Below are 17,896 nucleotides of genomic sequence, written 5' to 3' on the forward strand. Positions count from 1 at the left end.
ACAGACCGGAAGTGTCCTTAACCAAACCAGCTCGGCGGGCACTTCCGGGACGGGAGAGCAGGGTTCCGGGAAGGTGCCGGGAGGAGAGGGAAAGGCGGCGGCGGCGGCGGCGGCGGCGGCTGGAGAATGAAGAAGGAGCATGTGTTGCACTGTCAGTTCTCCGCGTGGTACCCGCTGTTCAGAAGCCTCACTATCAAGAGGTGAGACTGGGGGTTACGCCGGAGCAGTGGGCAAAAGGGGACTGCAACATTTGGGGCGAATCCCAGCTCCATCAAAAACAAAACAAAACAAAAAACTACAGGCCCGGATGGGAGCGCCAGCGCCAGATTTCGACTTCCCAGTGGTCTCTTAGAGTCGGGAGAGAAATGAAGTCGATCCTTGCTTGCCGCGCGTCGTGCTGTGCGTCAGGGAGGGTGCTGGGCAGGTAGAAGGGCGACGTCGTGGCTCAGTGAAGGTCAGAGGCGGGCTGAGGAGCAGGTGAAGCTAGTTCAGGCTTGGCAGTTCACCATTCCTGCCTTTAGACTTGCCAGTGGGGGAAGGTGGTCAGCAAACTGGGTAGTCTGGACTTTGCTACTGACTAACCCGCCGGGGGGTGGGGAGTGGGGGGTGGGGGCTTAATGGCTTTTGGTCCCTGTCAAATGGGAACAGTGAGACCCAGCCTTAAATTCTATTGTGAAGCTCCGGTATGATAGTGTTAGTGGAAAGCCTCAGTAGAGTATGCTGATGCGAAGAGCCGACTCCCTGGAAAAAGACCCTGATGCTGGGAAAGAGTGAAGGCAAAAGGAGAAGAGGGCTGCAGAGGATGAGATGGTTGGATAGCATCACTGACTCAATGGCATGAGTTTGAGCGAAGTCCAGGAGACAGTGAAGGACAGGGAGGCCTGGCATGCTGCAGTCCATAGGGTCGCACAGTCAGATACGACTTAGCGACTGAACAACAGCAGCAAATGTATTGTTAGGGAAGGAAGCCATCTGGAAGAGGAACAGTATTTGTTTTCTAGTTCTCTGGCCCTCAGCAAGGAATCCGTGCCCTGTTTGCAGGGCAAGCAGAGGATTAACTGTTTTCATCCTTCACCCGGTCATTCAAGGTAATGTAGGCAAGGCAGCTAGGAGAACATCCCCAAATGTTCAAAAGCAGGTGTGACACCTGGAATGTGATGCAAGGGTAGACTTTCCCGTGCTAAGGTGAGTAGCTCAAAGAACTGCGTATCTGTGTGGAGGACTTTCTGTCTTTTGCCCTGTCCCCCTTGGGCCCTAGATTCTGCTAATTAGATAGCAACCGTTCCTTCCTTTTCATTTTGGGTGCAGAGTGTGAATACAGAGAGGGAAACTTCAGATCCTGAGTGTTTGAAAGAGCATAAGGAGGTTATTCATAAGACAGTTCTTTCCCATCCTGTTATTCCTACATGGAATAGGCTCCCAAGTTATCCAGGGTGTGATGGAGGTTAGAGCTGCTCGAAGGAAGATAAGCTTTGCATTTGAAGATGGTTGGAGTAGCTCTAAAACAAGGAAGAGCTTCAACAGCAGCAGTGGACGCTATCTTCCTACAGGACGTACCAGGCCTCCATTATCTTGCATAATTGAAATAGGCTTAGGGTCTGAGATGATGCTAGAGTTATTTATGTCATGTCGGTGTGACAGAAGGTATTTTTGTGAGCCAGTCAGGCGTTTTCACACAGAGTTCACTCAGAAGTGCCTTGTATTTTGTGTGCAGACACCTTTTGTCAACTCAAAGAAACTTTTCTTTGCTTCAGCAGTGAAGTATAATGGTTAAGAATTGGACTCTAGAGTCAAGACCATCTGTCTGCCTTGGGAATTTTGATTCCACCAGCATCTTGTGAAAATGGCTTAATCTCCGTAAGCCCCATCTGGAAAATTTAGAAAATAATAGGATTGTCATGAGAATTAAATGAGATAAAGCATTTAAAAATGCTTGGCACTGTTTTTGACATAAACACACAAAAAGCTGCTTGTTTTTAATGTTTTTGATTTAACCAAAGCTTAAAATAGTTTTAGTTCACTTAAAATGTGTGCCATTCATTTGAAGCTGGGAGTGAAAAGTAAACCAAGGAGGGGGATTTTCTTACCGGTTCACAGCTGAGCTGTGTTGCCTGAGAGTTTTCCGTGTCTTTGCACTGTAACTCTAGTCTAGTTCTGTGGAACATCACTCAAACGCGACATGTGGCACGATGTGCCTCCACGGCCCAGGTCACTCTGGTGGAGTTGTGTTACGTTTGTCGTTGTCATTGTCAACTTTAATGCCACGAGACCATGTTCTGCTTATTGACTCAGCCTTATATTTGGCATTTATTAATCATGGTTCAGAAATGATTATGCAAGTAAAGAATACAGAATCTTTTTTTTTTTTTTTTTGACATGTCCTAGAACTTTGACTCAGGCTTACAAATAAGTAGCTAGGTGACTTTGGGTCATCCACTCTACCTTTCTAAATGTTTCTTTCCTCAAACATGAAAGTTATGAATCATCTCCTAAAGGCTCTTTTAACCTCCATTCCGTTAGAGTAACTTGTCTGTGTGTATAGAATTATATCGACTTGATGGAATAGGTCATTACATTTTTTACATCTTTCAGTTGGGCCTCATGGATTCTTTTTCCTTTTAAAATTTCATGTATTTATTTTTGGCTGTGTTGGTCTTCGTTCTGCACCAGCTTTTCTCTAGTCGCAGTGCGCGGGCTTCTCATTGCAGTGGCTTCTCGTGTTGCGGAGCACAGACTCTGGAGCACCTGGACTTCAGCAGCCGCGCCTCCCAGGCTCGAGAGTGTGGGCTCAGTAGCTGTGGCGCTGGGGCTTAGTTGCTCCACGGCATGTGGGATCTTCCTAGACCAAGGATCGAATCCTTGTCTCCTGGTTGGCAGGTGGATTCTTTATCACTGAGCCACCAGGGAAGCCCCAGCCCTCATGGATTCTTGGCTGCATAGTCAATTTCAGTGACAAAAAAAAAATTTAAGTTCTTTTCCAACAGTTGGGTTAAGTATGCTGGGCCATGGCTTGTTTATGACCTCAGTTGCTGAGGCACGGGTCCTTTTTCTTGAGAGTTTTGGTGGCGTTTGGTACATCTGTACTTGGTACAGCGCTTACATTGTACTTGAGGTTTTTTTTTTCCTCCTTTTGTAGCTTTTCCCACTCCTAGGCATTGAGTTCTTAACTAAGTCATCTAGGATTCCTCCATGGCGAACGTGACATAATTCACATCATTAGGGTGACTTTAGAACTGTGACCGCGGGACGCAGGGACTCATGAGAACTGTCAGTGTTGGCTCATACCTGTAAGAGCTGTAGACCCTCCAAAAAGGAAAAATATGCAGAGAATTCACAATGGAGTCAAACAGTAAATAGATGTTTTGAATGCAGTCAAGGGGTGATGCAACCTGGAGGGAATGAGACCTGAGAATTAGCGTTAACTCAGAAACAAGGGACGTGGACTCTGAAATCACCTGTGGACTCAGAGATGTCACTGACATAGAAGAGGGCTCTCTCTGCTCTCATCGTGGTCGGGAAAATCACCCTAGATGTCTGGGAATGGTCATTTCTGCCGATACTTCTCAGTCTTAGGCCCCTGAGGAGGTAAACTTCAGATTCTCTTGTAAAGATCATGTCTGATTCTCTTGGGATGGCACTACTGGGTGAGTATCTGTAACCCCAGGAAGAGCTAGAATTAAATATAGAAGTGATGAAATCATGCAGACTTGGAGTTTTTTCCCTGTTAACTTTAACATCCTTAAGAATTTGCCATTTTGAGGACAGTTAGTATATATGTAACATTAGCCTTGTGTTTCTAATTTATTTTGTGTAATTGGTTTAGAATTGTGATACATTAAAATATTTAAGTGTTTAAACAGTGTTGGAACATTTGCAAGAACCTTAGATTCACTATACTTACAGTTTAACTCACTGGTTTTATAAGAGTTAAATACTTGGAAAGCTTTATCTGTAATTAGACAATTGACATATTTTAAAAGAAAGTTGAATAGATTATTTTATAGTAGAGTTTAAAAAAATTTTTTTTTTGGCCATACTACATGGCTTGTGGTATCTTTGTTCCCTGATCAGGGATTGAACCCAAGTCCATGATGGTGAAAGCCCAAGTCTTAGCTATTGGACCACCAGGGAATTCCCTAGAGTTAAAAAAATTTAAAGCAACTTTTAAGTTTCAAAGGCTCACTTGAAATTGGTTAAAATTTAGCAGCTTTACAAATAGAATAATAAGATTTGTTAGTTGAACTTAAAAGCCTGAAGAAGTAGGCTTTTGAATGTGAAATTGTAACTTTGAGAAATCAGATGTTAATTTCTAAAACTGAAGTAGCCCATGAGTAATTTTTCCTGTGTGCTAAAACCATCTGTAATGTTACAGAAAACTTAATAAATAAATGAAGCACACTAATATGAGTCAGTGATGGTCTCTCTGAATGTAGGCCACCATCGTTTGTTTTTAAAAAATGCATGCCTCACAAGCAAAGTAAGAACATTGTTCTGGGTATCTGTGCCAGAATTTTTTGATGATTTATCATTATAGAGTAAAAAAACAAATTATCCCATCCGTTTTTCAAGTGATATCAAGTATGGTTTTGCCATCCCTTAATTATGATCGTCTGAAAACAATTCACCTGAAGCGTGCCCGGGTAAGCAGCCGTGTACTCTAGTGATGAGGTGAACAGAATGCCGTCACAGTACGTCCCAGCGTACTGTGAATTTTTGACCTTACACTCCCATTGCCAACCAGAGGTGCCCAGACCTTAAGCCTGCTTCCACCCTGTATCTTAGAAGGTGATCAGGTGCTGTTGATTTTCTGATTCTTTTGATTCTTTCTGATTCTTTTGGTCATTCCCTGTGTTGCTGCAAATACCTGCGGGGCCTCCAATTTCCTAAAGGCACGTAACCCTTGTACTCAGAATTCTTTTGAGCTTGTTGCCTTCATATTGTGATTTCAGTCCAGTTCTTTGGATTTGGCTGTTTTAGGGATTTTTGTTTTGTTTTGTTTTGTTTTTGTTGTTGTTGCTGTTTTTTTTTGTTTTTTTTAACCTTTGAGTCAGTAGGGGTCATTATATGCACCTAATTTAGTTTATTGCAACATTTATTCATGTTATTCTAATTTCTAGTCTGCTGCTGCCAAATGTCCATTATTAACATTTCCCACTTCATATTAAAATAAAAGGAGCAAGTAATTCAGAAATTGAGTTTGGAACTTTTTCTCTCTGCTTGTGGTTGGTCTGTTAAAATGATGTCTTATTTTGGTATGTGCATTTTTATTTTCTAGTGTCATTCTTCCACTTCCTCAGAATGTGAAGGATTATTTACTCGATGATGGAACTCTGGTGGTTTCAGGAAGGTAAGGCATGTCAGAAAAAACGTTCTTTAAATTTTAGCATAAGGAAATGTAATGATTCAACTGCAACAATTAACATGTAAAGTAAGTACATTAGCTTTGGCCCCATTCTCTCCTTTTTTTCTTTCTAGTTATTATGTCCTGATCTTTGTCCTGTATTCCTTATCAATGCTCAGTTGATAAGCTTTTCACAATCGAACACATCCTCTGCTGATAATTGCAAGCTGTAAAATTGAGTAATTCCTTTCTTCTCTTCTTGTAGAAAGTGGGTATGGTAACTATTCCTCTTGTTCAAGTAGTTCTTCTGTATATAAAGGAAAGTACCATGCCTCAATCTTTTTAGTACAAACTTGAAGAAGTTTAAGAATCATGTACTTTAATGACACTCCTATTTTTTCATTCAGATCTCTATTCAGAAGTCATGTTATCTGAGTGTTCATCCTTCACTTTCCTTTGTAAAGTAGCTTAATGGTAACCCTTGCTGGTATGTCACTCTCTTTTATGGAATTCTAGGTTGCATATAATTTTCTCTTAGAATTATTAAAAAAAAAAAATTATCAAGCTAAAGCACACATAAAATCTACCACATTAACTATTTTTTTTTTTAAATATATATTTATTTATTTATTTGACTGCATGAGGTCTTAGTTACAGAGACTTAGTTACAGCACATGGGATCTTGTTCCCTGACCAGGGTTTGAACCCGGGCCCCCTGCATTGGAAGCAGAGAGTCTTAGCCACTGAACCACCAGGGAAGTCCCCCACATTAACTATTTTTAAGTGTACAGTTCAGTGATATTAAGTACAGTTATAATGTTGCAGCCATCAGCATTATCCGTCTACAGAACTCTTTTGTCATCTTGTAAAACTGAAACTCCGTACCCTCTAAACACTAACTCCCCAGCCCCGCTTCCACCAGCTCCTGACAACCAACATTCTGCTTTCGGTGCCTATGATTTTAACTACTGTACATACCTCATTTAAGGGGAATCGTGCAGTATCTAGCTTTATTGCACTTAGCATGATGTCCCCAAGGTTCATCCATGTTATAGCACGTGTGAGAATTACCTTCCTTGTTAAGGCTAAATACCACTCCATTGTATGGTTTACCACATTTTGGTACATCTGTTTTTATCTCCTGACCTCACTTAATTTTTCTGCATAATCCTTACTTCCATCCATCATTCCATTAGTCATTCTATTATAATGCAGTCTTCATGAGAACAGAGACTTGGGCAGTTGTGTTCCCAGCCCTTGGAACAATTCCTGATATATAACAGGTGCTTGATGAACATTTCTTAGGTAAATGAACTTAGAAGTATAATTAGAATTGTGTATGTTTTACAGTAACACTAATTTTACCATCTTGTTCTTTAGTCACTGAGTCATGTCCGACACTTCTGTGACCCCATGGACTGTAGCCCGCCAGTCTCCTCTGTCCATGGGATTTCCCAGGCAAGAATACTGGAGTGGGTTGCCTTTTCCTTCTCCAGGGGATCTTCCTGACCAGGGATTGAACCCACATCTCCTGCATTGGCAGGTGGATTCTCAACCTCTGAACCACCAGGGAAGCCCAATTTTACCATATATATTATACACACACATATATATATTTTTTGGTCTGATGGATCTTCTGTGTAGCTTCCTGGATTATAATTGTTTCTGGTATTGTTAATCTGGTAATAATCTGAAAATTATTAGTTTAGAGCCTCATTGATGTGGAATAATTGCAGGATAAAGCAACAGAATAGTTAGGCGAGTCTCAACTTTGGGATATTTACAGACACAGCTTTATTATTTTCCAATATAGAGCACGTAATAAGCCTACAAAATGGGAGTGTAAGGAAAATGCCTCCAGACATCAGAAAGTCCTGAGCAGATGTCAGTGCTCTGGGCTTGTGGGAGAGCTCCTGAGTGTGTTTCATTGGCCAGATGTGTCTTCTCTCTCTCTGGAGAGTCCTTGGTTTCTGACCCAGGCATCTCCTGGCTTCTGCCAGATTCCATGGCACCATGGCAGGCTAACTTGTTAGCTTGCAAGTGGGGTGACATCTCGGAGCCTCCCTAATGCTCAGCACTGGGCATCTTCTGCTGGTCTTTCTGAGGTCACTCCTGTGGCTGGAGTTGTCTGGTGGCTCGACCTGACTGGATGGTTTTAGGATGGCCTCCCTCCTGTCTGGCAGTGAATGCTGCCTGGCAGCTGGGCTTCTCTTTCCGTGTGATTTCTCATTCTCAGACCCCACTGCTTTGTGTGGTGGTAGCAGCATTCCAGAAACGTGGGCGAGGCAGCTGCAAAGACTTTGACACCAAGGCTCAGATCACGTGGTGTCCCTTGTGCTGCGTTGTGGTCCCAGTGAGTCCTGAAGCCAGCTTGAACTAAGGGTGGGGAAATAAATGCTGTTTTTGATGGGCAGGGTGGTGGAGTCACGCTGCAAACGGCGTGTCAAGGTGGGAGGACTGCGGCCGTCTGTGTGCGTCGTCCAGGGCTCGATCTTGTCTTTGCCATTCATTGTCACATGTCCTTGGTGTGGGCTCTTCATTCTGGAGACTTCCGTTTTGGGGTTTTGGAACTTTTAAAAATATTGTATCTTTGATAATTTCCTCTTATTTTTTTGCTTCTCTTTCTTTCTTTTTAGACGTTAGATCTGCCAGGCTAATTCTCTGAATTATGTCACTTCCTCTCTGTTGTCCCTTTGTCGTCTTAGGTCTATTTTATGGAAAATTTCCCTAATCTTGCCACTCATTCTATTGAGTTTTTAAATTTCAGCTATCATGTTTTTCCTTTTATATGAGTTCAGTCTTGTCCTTTCTCATGAATGCAATGTCTTCTTTTATCTTTGAAGATATTTGTGATTTTAAAAAATATTTTTCGTCTGTTTCCTTTACTGTCTTTATTCTGTCCATGTACTTTTCCTCCTTTTAAAAAACTCTTTTCTCATCTTGGAGCCTTTTATAGATCTTGTAATGATTGTAGGCCTTTATTCATGTTTAAGAGTGAGGGACACACACAGAAACTTTGTGTACTATCGTGGGGCTTGTTGACTAAGAGTTCCAGCAATCAACAGGAATTGATGGCAGATTCCCAGGTGGCAGTTATCTGTAAGTCTTTCCTCTGGAATTGTCCAGCATCTACAGAGACAAGTCCTCTAATCTGTCTATATCAGGGAGCAGGGAGGGAAGAAGGGGACTAGAGGTCTCACTGTGACTGTGACTTCTGCTTGTAACTTTGTTGTTTTGTGGCATTTCACCTCCATGTTCACCTGGGACATTGTGCACCTTACCCTCTGGTCCATGCAGGGTGAGTGGCTGGAGTGTGCCAGGTGAGGAAGACTGGACGTGTCTTCCTGCCCCTGTATGGACCGTACACACATCACCCCTTTCAGAGCCGAGCTGTGGTCCCATCATGTATGACGGCTCCAGGGGCAGCCTGTTGCTCACCGGGTTACCCCCTCACTGGCTTTCTGTTTTCCAGACTTCTCTGCAGCTGTCCTCTCTTTGGTCCTTTTTGCCCTTGTGATCTTTTAAATCATTTTCGTAGCGTTTCACGAGGGAACCTAGGGATGGATAAGTGTCCGTGATTAACCAGAAGCCTCATCTTTCCTTTCTCTTGTAGTTTCTTCGTATAGATCCTCTGCTGGTTTCTATTCTGGTTAGTGCTTGTTTTTCAATGATGTGCTTGAGTTCTTTGTAGCCAGCCATCTGTGGTTGAGTGCTGAGAAGGGGCGGGGCAGTGTCCTCTCTCTCAGGTCTTTCGGCCTCTGCTTTGCCCCCAGGGGTGAGGGTTGGCTGCTAGCCGCCCTTTTCAGCCCGTGCTTTGCTCACTGGTCTTTCTGAGACAGCGTGTCTGACCGCGTCTTTCTCCCCCGTGCCCTCCGGCAGTGCCAGTCCCGACCCAGGGTGGTTCTGCCGGCAGCCCGCGCACACTGTCTTCACTGTGAGCAGAAGATGCCCGGCTGTGCCCGGCATCACCGCCCGAAACTACTCCCCCCACTGTTCCTGCCGTGTCTCCCTGCTCTGGAGCAGCACTTTCTCCTGCCGAGGTTCAGAGCCGGTTCTTAGTGTCCTCCCGGGCAGAGTTTGGGATTTTCTTTCCCCCGTTTCTAGTGATTTCTGAGAAGAAGGCAGGACGTTTTTATTCCACCGTCTCTTATTGAACGTTCCCTCTTGTTAATTTCATGTTGGTTTTTATCAGTTTCTTCTTACATCTGTATGAACACCCAGCACACCTGAAATCACGACTGCCTGGCCCCAGGGCTTTCTGATGCTCCGTTTTTGTTTTATGTTCTTCCAGGGAAGATCCGCCTGCAAGTTCTCAACCAGACAGTGATGATGAAGCCGAAGAAATACAGGTTGGTTCAAAATACTATAACCTGTTCCAGAGACTGTCCTAATTGCAATGATCTCTGAAGTGGTTCTGGCTTAGAGATCTTAGCGTACATTCAATAAAGGCAGAAATTCCACGGAAACCTCACGGGGACATGTACTTTGTGTTCAGGAAACTGTCTCCTGTGTGTGTGTTGTTTTTAGATGGAGCACTGCTTTTTGGAAGCCAGGAACACTATCCACAGTTAACGTTCTCTTTCTGTCCTCCTTCCCCTGCAGTGGTCGGACGACGAGAACACGGCCACGCTTACGGTAAGAGCAGCGTGGTCTCAGGACCGCCTGGTGCCGTCCCATGGGGCGCTTCTGGGTTTCAGTGCAGATCACTCTAAATTCCCCTTTAGTCACCATTTCAAGCTTTTGTTTATTATTTTGAAAAATACCTTAAGTCACTCTTCTTAGGCAAACTTCATTAGAGAAATTAATAACGTGTGTGTGTATTTATCAAACTCTGCTTAGTTCTAAAAACGACACAGTGACGTCATGGTAGCAGTGAACGGATGAATGGACCTAGTGCCCTGACTATGGTGTCTAAATACCAGTTTCCACTAAAAGGAGTTGAAGCTCCGTGGAGAAGTTCAAGACGGGGGTGGAAAGATAAAGAGGGGCCTGTAGGAATTTGTGCCAGGAAGGAAGAGTGATGCCGACATGGTGCAGAGGACCCAGAAGCCAGCTTGATGGGCTCCCACTGGCCACATATGTGAACATCATAACAAAACAATGATAATAATGGACTAGAACCATTGATTGGCATTAGAATCCACGGTCCCATACTGACGTAAACAAATGATTAAATTCAACAAATGAAATAGAAGAGAAAGCCTTTCTCTATAGTAGAAAATTTGACACCAGCTAATAATTGAGAAGGAATGATAGAAATCAGCATTTACAGCCATTATAGTAATAATTGATGGAATAGATGTTAAAACTTGTGGGTGAATATTCAATAAAGGTATTTGAGCCTTCTCAAAGTATGTCCACCAAAATTACTTGAAAAAAAGTGAAAGTATTAGTCACTCAGTCGTGTCTGACTCTTTGTGACCCCATGGACTGTAGCCCACCAGGCTCGTCTGCCCATGGAATTCTCCAGGCACAAATACTGAAGTGGGTTGCCATTCCCTTCTCCAGGGGATCTTCCCGACCCAGGGATTGAACCCTGGTCTCCTTCATTGGCAGGCAGATTCTTTACCATCTGAGCCACCAGGGAAACCAAAATTACTTACTAGTTACAAAGAGAAAAACAGCATCTTCCCAGTGGAAGGACCTGGCAGCAGCAGCATGAGCAACGTTAACCTTGTCAGTGATGGGACAGGCCTACATCGCCTGCCTCCTTGTATGAGGCTCAGAGGGACACATCACCTGTCAGCAGTGCAGAGCCTGAATCCAGTCATGAGGAAATAGCCAGCAAACTCGGTGTTTTGGAAATTACATAGAGTGACTGCCGCAGCGTCTTTCAAATGGTCAGGGTCATGAAAGGTAAGAGCAACAGAGAGAGGAGATGTTACAGATGAAAGGAGATTAAAGAGATATGACAAGTTAATGCAACACACAATTCTAGATGGGGTCCTAGGCCAGAAGAAAATATCCCATTTTTCTTCTGCTGTAAAAGACATTATCAGGACAGTGAGCACAAACTGAATAAGATCCATAGATGAAATAATGGTGTTATATCCGTGTTAGCTCCCTGATTTTGATAATTTGGCTAGCTTACATTAAAAAAAAAAAAAGTTACTGCTTTTTAGGAAATACATGTTGAAGTGCTGTGTGTAAAGGGGCCTCATGACTTCTGCTTGCTATGGAAGGTGTATGTGTTTTCTACACGCTCCAGCGTCGCTGTATATAGAAGGGGAGTTGCAGTGAGAGAAGGACAAAGCAGTGTGGTAAAATGCCTGCATGAAGAGTGTATAGAAAATTTTGGTTAAATGCTTCTGAAAGTCTGAAATTATTTCAAAATGGAAAATTAATTTAAAAGTGATTGGGTTTCACTGGGCCGAGCTAGATGTTGTTGGTCAGGTGAGCTTTCAAGGCAGAAGAGCACACCTCTCAGTAGGGGAATGTGAGCCAAGACCCACAGTGGGAAAACTACCATTGCCAGTGGTAATAGTCCAGAAGTGTAGCTACAGGGAAACCCAATTTAAAATGCAATCAAATAATCAAGATGGGTAAATTTCAAAGACACGATGGTGAATTTCAAAGGGCAGGTTGTGAAAAATATACATATCAAATGATAGCAGTTACATTAAAATTTTTAAATATTTTGTATTACGGGCAGGCACATGCATTGTAAGTATAGAATCATGACTGTGGAAGATTGTGACCAGTCTTGTAACAGTGGCTGCCTGTGGCGAGAAGAAAGGACTAGGGTGGAGAGCAAGGGGATTAGGAGTTTCATGAGGATCTGTGATGTTCTTTCCTTAAGAAATTTAAAGGTCTGGATCAAGTATGTCAAATTGTTGAATGTATGGATCAGGGTATATCTTTTTTATACGTTTAAAACATTTATTTGATGATTAAAAATTTTTAAAGAAATAAATGAGTATGGTGCAGTAGGGCTGTGGTGGGTAAAGTAGGAAAGATGGGTGAGTTTGGATCATAAAAGTCCACGGATGTGATTTAAAATGCAGATTTCATCCCACTTAAAACATGAACCTTTTCTTAGAAAACTAAGGTGTTAAGTATATTTAAAATCAACTCATTGGGCTCTGAGCTTAAAACAATCCTCTTACTAGCTAAATCTGTTAAAAGATCATTTTCAGAAAAAGGTGGAATCATGACTTAACACACGTTGAAGGCTTTAACTCACGAGGGAACCAGGCAGATGTTATAACTGGCTCAAAAGAGAACCCAGAGGACACACATTTATAGATTAGGAATATGTAAATATGTATTGTATTTACATAAAAAAAATGGATACATAAATAAGGCAAAGCTGGTTATGTGTGCCTTGAGGGGGGATGGAAGACAGCTGGGTTTCTACCAGACAGAGTAGAATTTTCATGTTTGTAAGAAACACTGTTTTCACTTACCTATTATTTACCAAGTTATAAATCATCTCGCAGGCCCAGCTAGAATCAGGTAACCCAGAAAAGTGCTGTATGTGTACAATACATAGTCTTCCACTGAAGTACAAATTTTTCTGTGCAATACAAACTTTTTGTCATTAAATTTATTTTAGGATCTTTATTGTAGGATTTCTTAAAGTTCTTTTTTTTTTTTTTCTTAACGTTCTTAAGAAAATTCTTAAAGGTGAATAATTTGAGGATTTGAGGGAATTTATCACCTCTTTTAAAATGTAATACAGAATAGCCAGTATTTTATAATAACTACAATGAAGTGAAATCTCTAAAAAATTGTGAATCACTATATTGTGCACATAACTTATAAAGAAAAAATGTAATACAGAAATATAAAGCAGTTCTTATATGTAAATTTCAATGGGATAGGAAAATGAAATTGTTTTGTCTTTGAAGATCAAATACCTCATGTTTTAATATTTTTGTAACTGTCATTTACTGAAAATATAGCTAATGCAGGTCTTAGATGAGTGTCTTTATTGATGAAGCTGGTTTGGTTGCCAAACCAGAAACTTCAGGGGATTCTAAAGAAATTACTGCCTTAACAGAAAGCATAATTTCTTTTGCTGGCAAGAGGAGAATGGAAGATAAAGGAACTCAAGGCTGTTACTTGTTTTGAAAGCCTCTCTGAAAGGCATTAATTTCACGAATCTAAGCTGAAGAAGACAAGCAGAAGATGGAGAGGGTGGCACGCTGTCAAATTAAGTAACTAAAAGACACTTCTGACCTTCGGAGGTCAGGTACATCTGCAGCAGTCACATGCATCTGCAGCAGGAAGAAAGGAAGTACAACCTGCCCTTTTTTTAAACTTTCATGTTTCGGTCTGTTTCTCAGCCTTGAGGCACAGTTTTTTGTCATAACTGGGCTAAATTTTGGGAATCAGCATAAGCCTTTTTTTTTTTTTTTGGTGTTTATTATTTAGGATGACTGAAGAACAAGTCATCGTAAAACTTCATGACTTGAAACAATAATAATCATTTTTAAAATTTTTTAAATAATTTTTAAAGGTTCTCCTCCATTTAGTTATTAGAAAATATGCCTTCTTTCTCATGTTGTACAATAATACATCCTGTAGTCATACACCCAGTAGTTTGTTTTTTTTGTTTTTTTATTAGTTGGAGGCTAATTACTTCACAACATTTCAGTGGGTTTTGGGATGGGGAATACGTGTAAATCTATGGCTGATTCATATCAATGTACACTCAGTAGTTTGTACCTCCCACTCCTTTAGCTTATTCTGAAGTGAAGTGAAAGTGAAAGTTGCACAGTCATGTCTGACTGGGATCCCAGGGACTGTACCCTACCAGACTCCTCTGTCCATATTATTCTCCAGGCAAGAATACTGGAGTGGGTTGCCATTTCCTTCTCCAGGGGATCTTCCCAACCCAGGGATTGAACCTCTGTCTCCTGTATTGCAGGCAGATTCTTTACCAACTGAGCTACTAGGGAAGCCCATTAGCTTGTTGTAGACCTCGTTTTTTCCCCCTTAGGGAAGAGCTTGTCATGATGGGACTGTCAGTATTTGCAGCTTCCCACTAGGGGGCAGCAGATATAAAGGGCTACAATGACCACAGCATATGAGTGTTTTTTTGTATTCTTGCTCTCCTGCAGGCCCCACTTCCATCTCTCTTTCTCCCCTTTTCTCCACTTTTTGTCCCCGTGCTCCTGATGGTGACAGAAGACTCAAGGAAGAGCATAATCGTAATGATCCCACCACCTCTGTATTTCTGCTTATTTTCTGATTGAAACGGCACAATGTTTTGGTTACTTGCTGATATAAAATAAGCATTTTTAAATCAACCAAAAAAGAAAGAACATTTTAATTTCACCAAGGTCCTATTTTTGAGTTTTGTTTATATTAAAACCTGTCTGGAAATAGCCATGTTTAAATGCAGTTAGCCCCATGATTTATTCCTCGTTTTTGAAGCTTTTTGGGGGTAAGTTCTTTTCCTGCAAATGGAGAGGCTTCTGGTCCTTTAAATGCGAGGTATTACTTCTCAGAATTGGAGTCTGTGCACAGGTGATATTTGGAGAAGGAAATGGCAATCCACTCCAGCACTCTTTGCCGTGAAAATCCCATGGACAGAGGAGCCTGGTGCAGGCTACTGTCCGTGGGGTCGAAAAGAGTTGGACACGACTGAGTGACTTCACTTCCACTTTCACAGGTGATATTCCATCATCTCTTTTCATTTAATAGGCACTTGTTTCATGTCGATGTTTAAGAGAACCATTCATTCCTTTTCTCACATCCCCGGATGCCTTGAAATAGCAGCAGTCTTGTTAGATTTGTGGGGCTTGATTGTTTTGGAAAAGGTCATCTGAGCACTTGTTATTCTTTTCCCTTCCTGACGAATGTTATCTGATCATTGATTTTATTTGGCTGAGTTCAGAAATTCTGATGGTAATTTGTATTCTAAATTATTTTTAATACCCTGAAGTGTTGAACTTTGTGAGTTTTTTTAATCTTGTTTTCTATATTTATCGTGCTGATACTGACTTGCCCAAATGATTTCTTCCTTTTCTCTGTAGGCACCAGAATTTCCTGAGTTCACCACGAAAGTCCAGGAAGCGATCAATTCCCTGGGGGGCAGTGTATTTCCTAAGCTTAACTGGAGTGCCCCAAGGGTAGGAGCACGTCCGTCCATAAATCTCTCACTGTGTGAATATTGTCTTGTGATTCCATTTCATTTTATATCCCCACGGAGGGTCTAATTATATTCCTAATTCTAGGGAAAATACAATGGAATTTATTTTTGTTTTCCTCCTGTTATTTATTTTCCTGATTTGGCAATGCATTTATTTCCCTGGGTCTGTGAAGTACTTTGTATTTTGCCAACTGACAGTTTCAGCCTCTTGTGTTGCTATTTACACTAGATATCTCAGGAAAACCTTTCTCTGCCCTTTTCAAAACTTCAGCTCTTCAGATTGACAGAGAAATTTTTCTCTATTGAAAAGTAATAAACATTAGAATGTTGCAGGATCTAGAAATAGAGTGGTTTGACAGATCAACTGACGTTTTCTTAAATTTTGTTTTATTGCTTCAACATTGCATTGATAAGATTTTTTAATTTAAGTTAAGATCTAGGGAAATTCATCATTTTTTCTATTCCAGTAGAAAATAATTTAATGTCAGCAAAGCTCATTTAAGGATTCAAAACTTACCTGCATTTTCAAAAATCATCTTGTGTGCTTTTATCTTTTCTTATTCTAACACGAATGATAAATTGTACTTACTCTTTATTTTTACTTGTTAAAATTAGTGACATATGTACATAGTTTAAATTTCTGAAAGCTTGCTATAAAAATCAGCCGGTCCTGACACCTGTTTTTCTTTACTGTTTCCCACTGCTCAGAGGCAACTGCATTCATATGTTTTAGTACCACCTTTTGTTATTTTCCTCAATATCTCTATTCTTCCATCTTAAGCATTTATTTCCAGTTTTCTGCTTTAGGACAGAAAGGTTCAGCACTTTTTCATCTCTTATTCTCACTACTACCTATTATAGTTCACTGTCCTCATATAGGAATAGCATACTGATTACATCAGTATTCACTGTGCTTTGTTGCTAAGTCATGTCTGACTCTTTGTGACCCCATGGACTGTAGCCTACCAGGTTCCTCCACCCATGGAACTTTCCAGGCAAGAATACTGGAGTGTGTTGCCGTTTCCTTCTCCAGGGGATCTTCCCAAGCCAGGGGTCGAACCCTCACCTCCTGCATTGGCAGGTGAATTCCTTGCCACTGAGCCACCAGGGAAGCCGTTTCTCATATTGCATTTTTGCAAACATTGCATATATATCTGTATGCTATGTGTTGCTTGTGTTTTCTTATTCAACATTTTGTTTTCCCCCTGTGTTAATAATTGTCTTATTTATTCAGTTGCATGGTTTTCTGTGTATATACTGTTGTTTCAGTGGAGTTAAATCTGTGTGTTCAGTATATCATCTTTAACCAAAAGTTCATCATCTTTTTTAATTGGGAAAAGATTTAAAGAAGTTATTATAAAAAAATTATTAGAACTCATTTTTTAGTTTATCTGTGAGCAGTAAATTGGGTCATTCTTGACTGCTGATCTTTGACGGCTTGAGGCTTTCCAGTTAAGATGGGTAGATTATTTGTGATTGTAAGTTATTCCTTTGTTCATTAATTTTTTATTTATTGAGTGCCAGCTGTGTACCACTGCTTCCTTTCGTGCAGTGTACGTAACTGGACATTTTTGTTTTGCAATCATTAGTTTTCTCAAAATTACATTACTGTCCTGTGTCTGATCTATGGGAGAAGTATGTTTTTTAAAATAACTTATTCTGTCATTTTTAGGCTTGTTTCACTGAGGTTTGTGTCTCCTATGTCTGCTGTTCTTACCTTTTTTTCTTTGGTTCATACGTTTTGAGACTTGCACCATTTAAAATTGCAACGGTTCAGAATATGTCATCTCCTCTCTCCCAGATTTGATGGACATACTGCAGTCATCAGACTTCAGTGTTCCAGCTGTCTCTCCCCAGAAACAGAGAGAGAGAAAGGCTCTCTGTTTTCTTAGTGGCTGATCAGGCTGTTTTTTTCTACCTGGATCTTCTTGCTGAAGTGTCAGCATTTCTGATGTCTCTTTATCCCCTTCTTTCATCGTCAGTGAGGAGGACATAGGGCAGTGTCTTGAGCCTAAGCTGCAAGATGAGGACCTGAACATGTCAGTTCAAAACTGAGTTTCTGTCATGCAACAGTGACCTTATTCTTTGTTTAGAAGTGTAACTTGACACTTGACAGTATAGCTAAAATTTCTTATCTGATTTTTTTCTTCAAACCCTTGAAGTTACATGCATTATTGATTTTGGATATAGGCTATGAACTTTATTCATAGCAGCTAACTTGGAATATATACTAAGTAGCACGTGCTTTATTCTTTAGGATGCCTATTGGATAGCAATGAATAGTTCTCTGAAATGTAAAACCCTCAGCGACATCTTCCTACTGTTCAAGAGTTCCGATTTCATCACTCGTGACTTCACCCAACCGTAAGTATGTCTCTTGTTCTCTTACGTCAGTAGTTTTCAGTGCTTGTGAGTTTTGCTGCAGATGAAATTCCTTTAGTTCTAGTGCTATTGTA

At 41.1% G+C, this 17,896-nt stretch overlaps 1 protein-coding gene across 1 annotated transcript in view; it reads left to right on the plus strand.

The window, feature by feature from the left end:
* The first annotated feature begins 39 nt into the window (after positions 1-39).
* CDC123 (cell division cycle 123) overlaps positions 40-17,896 on the plus strand; it is a 43,012-nt gene continuing 25,155 nt past the window's right edge. The window contains exons 1-6 of the mRNA XM_061126078.1: positions 40-200; positions 5,276-5,347; positions 9,633-9,690; positions 9,944-9,976; positions 15,325-15,420; positions 17,698-17,804. Coding sequence (XP_060982061.1) covers positions 127-200; positions 5,276-5,347; positions 9,633-9,690; positions 9,944-9,976; positions 15,325-15,420; positions 17,698-17,804 — 440 coding nt within the window. The 5' untranslated portion in view covers positions 40-126. The remainder of the gene's footprint in view (positions 201-5,275; positions 5,348-9,632; positions 9,691-9,943; positions 9,977-15,324; positions 15,421-17,697; positions 17,805-17,896) is intronic.

Source organism: Dama dama, chromosome 23 (genome assembly GCF_033118175.1).
Source record: "Dama dama isolate Ldn47 chromosome 23, ASM3311817v1, whole genome shotgun sequence".
In the NCBI taxonomy this organism is placed as follows: Eukaryota; Metazoa; Chordata; class Mammalia; order Artiodactyla; family Cervidae; genus Dama; species Dama dama.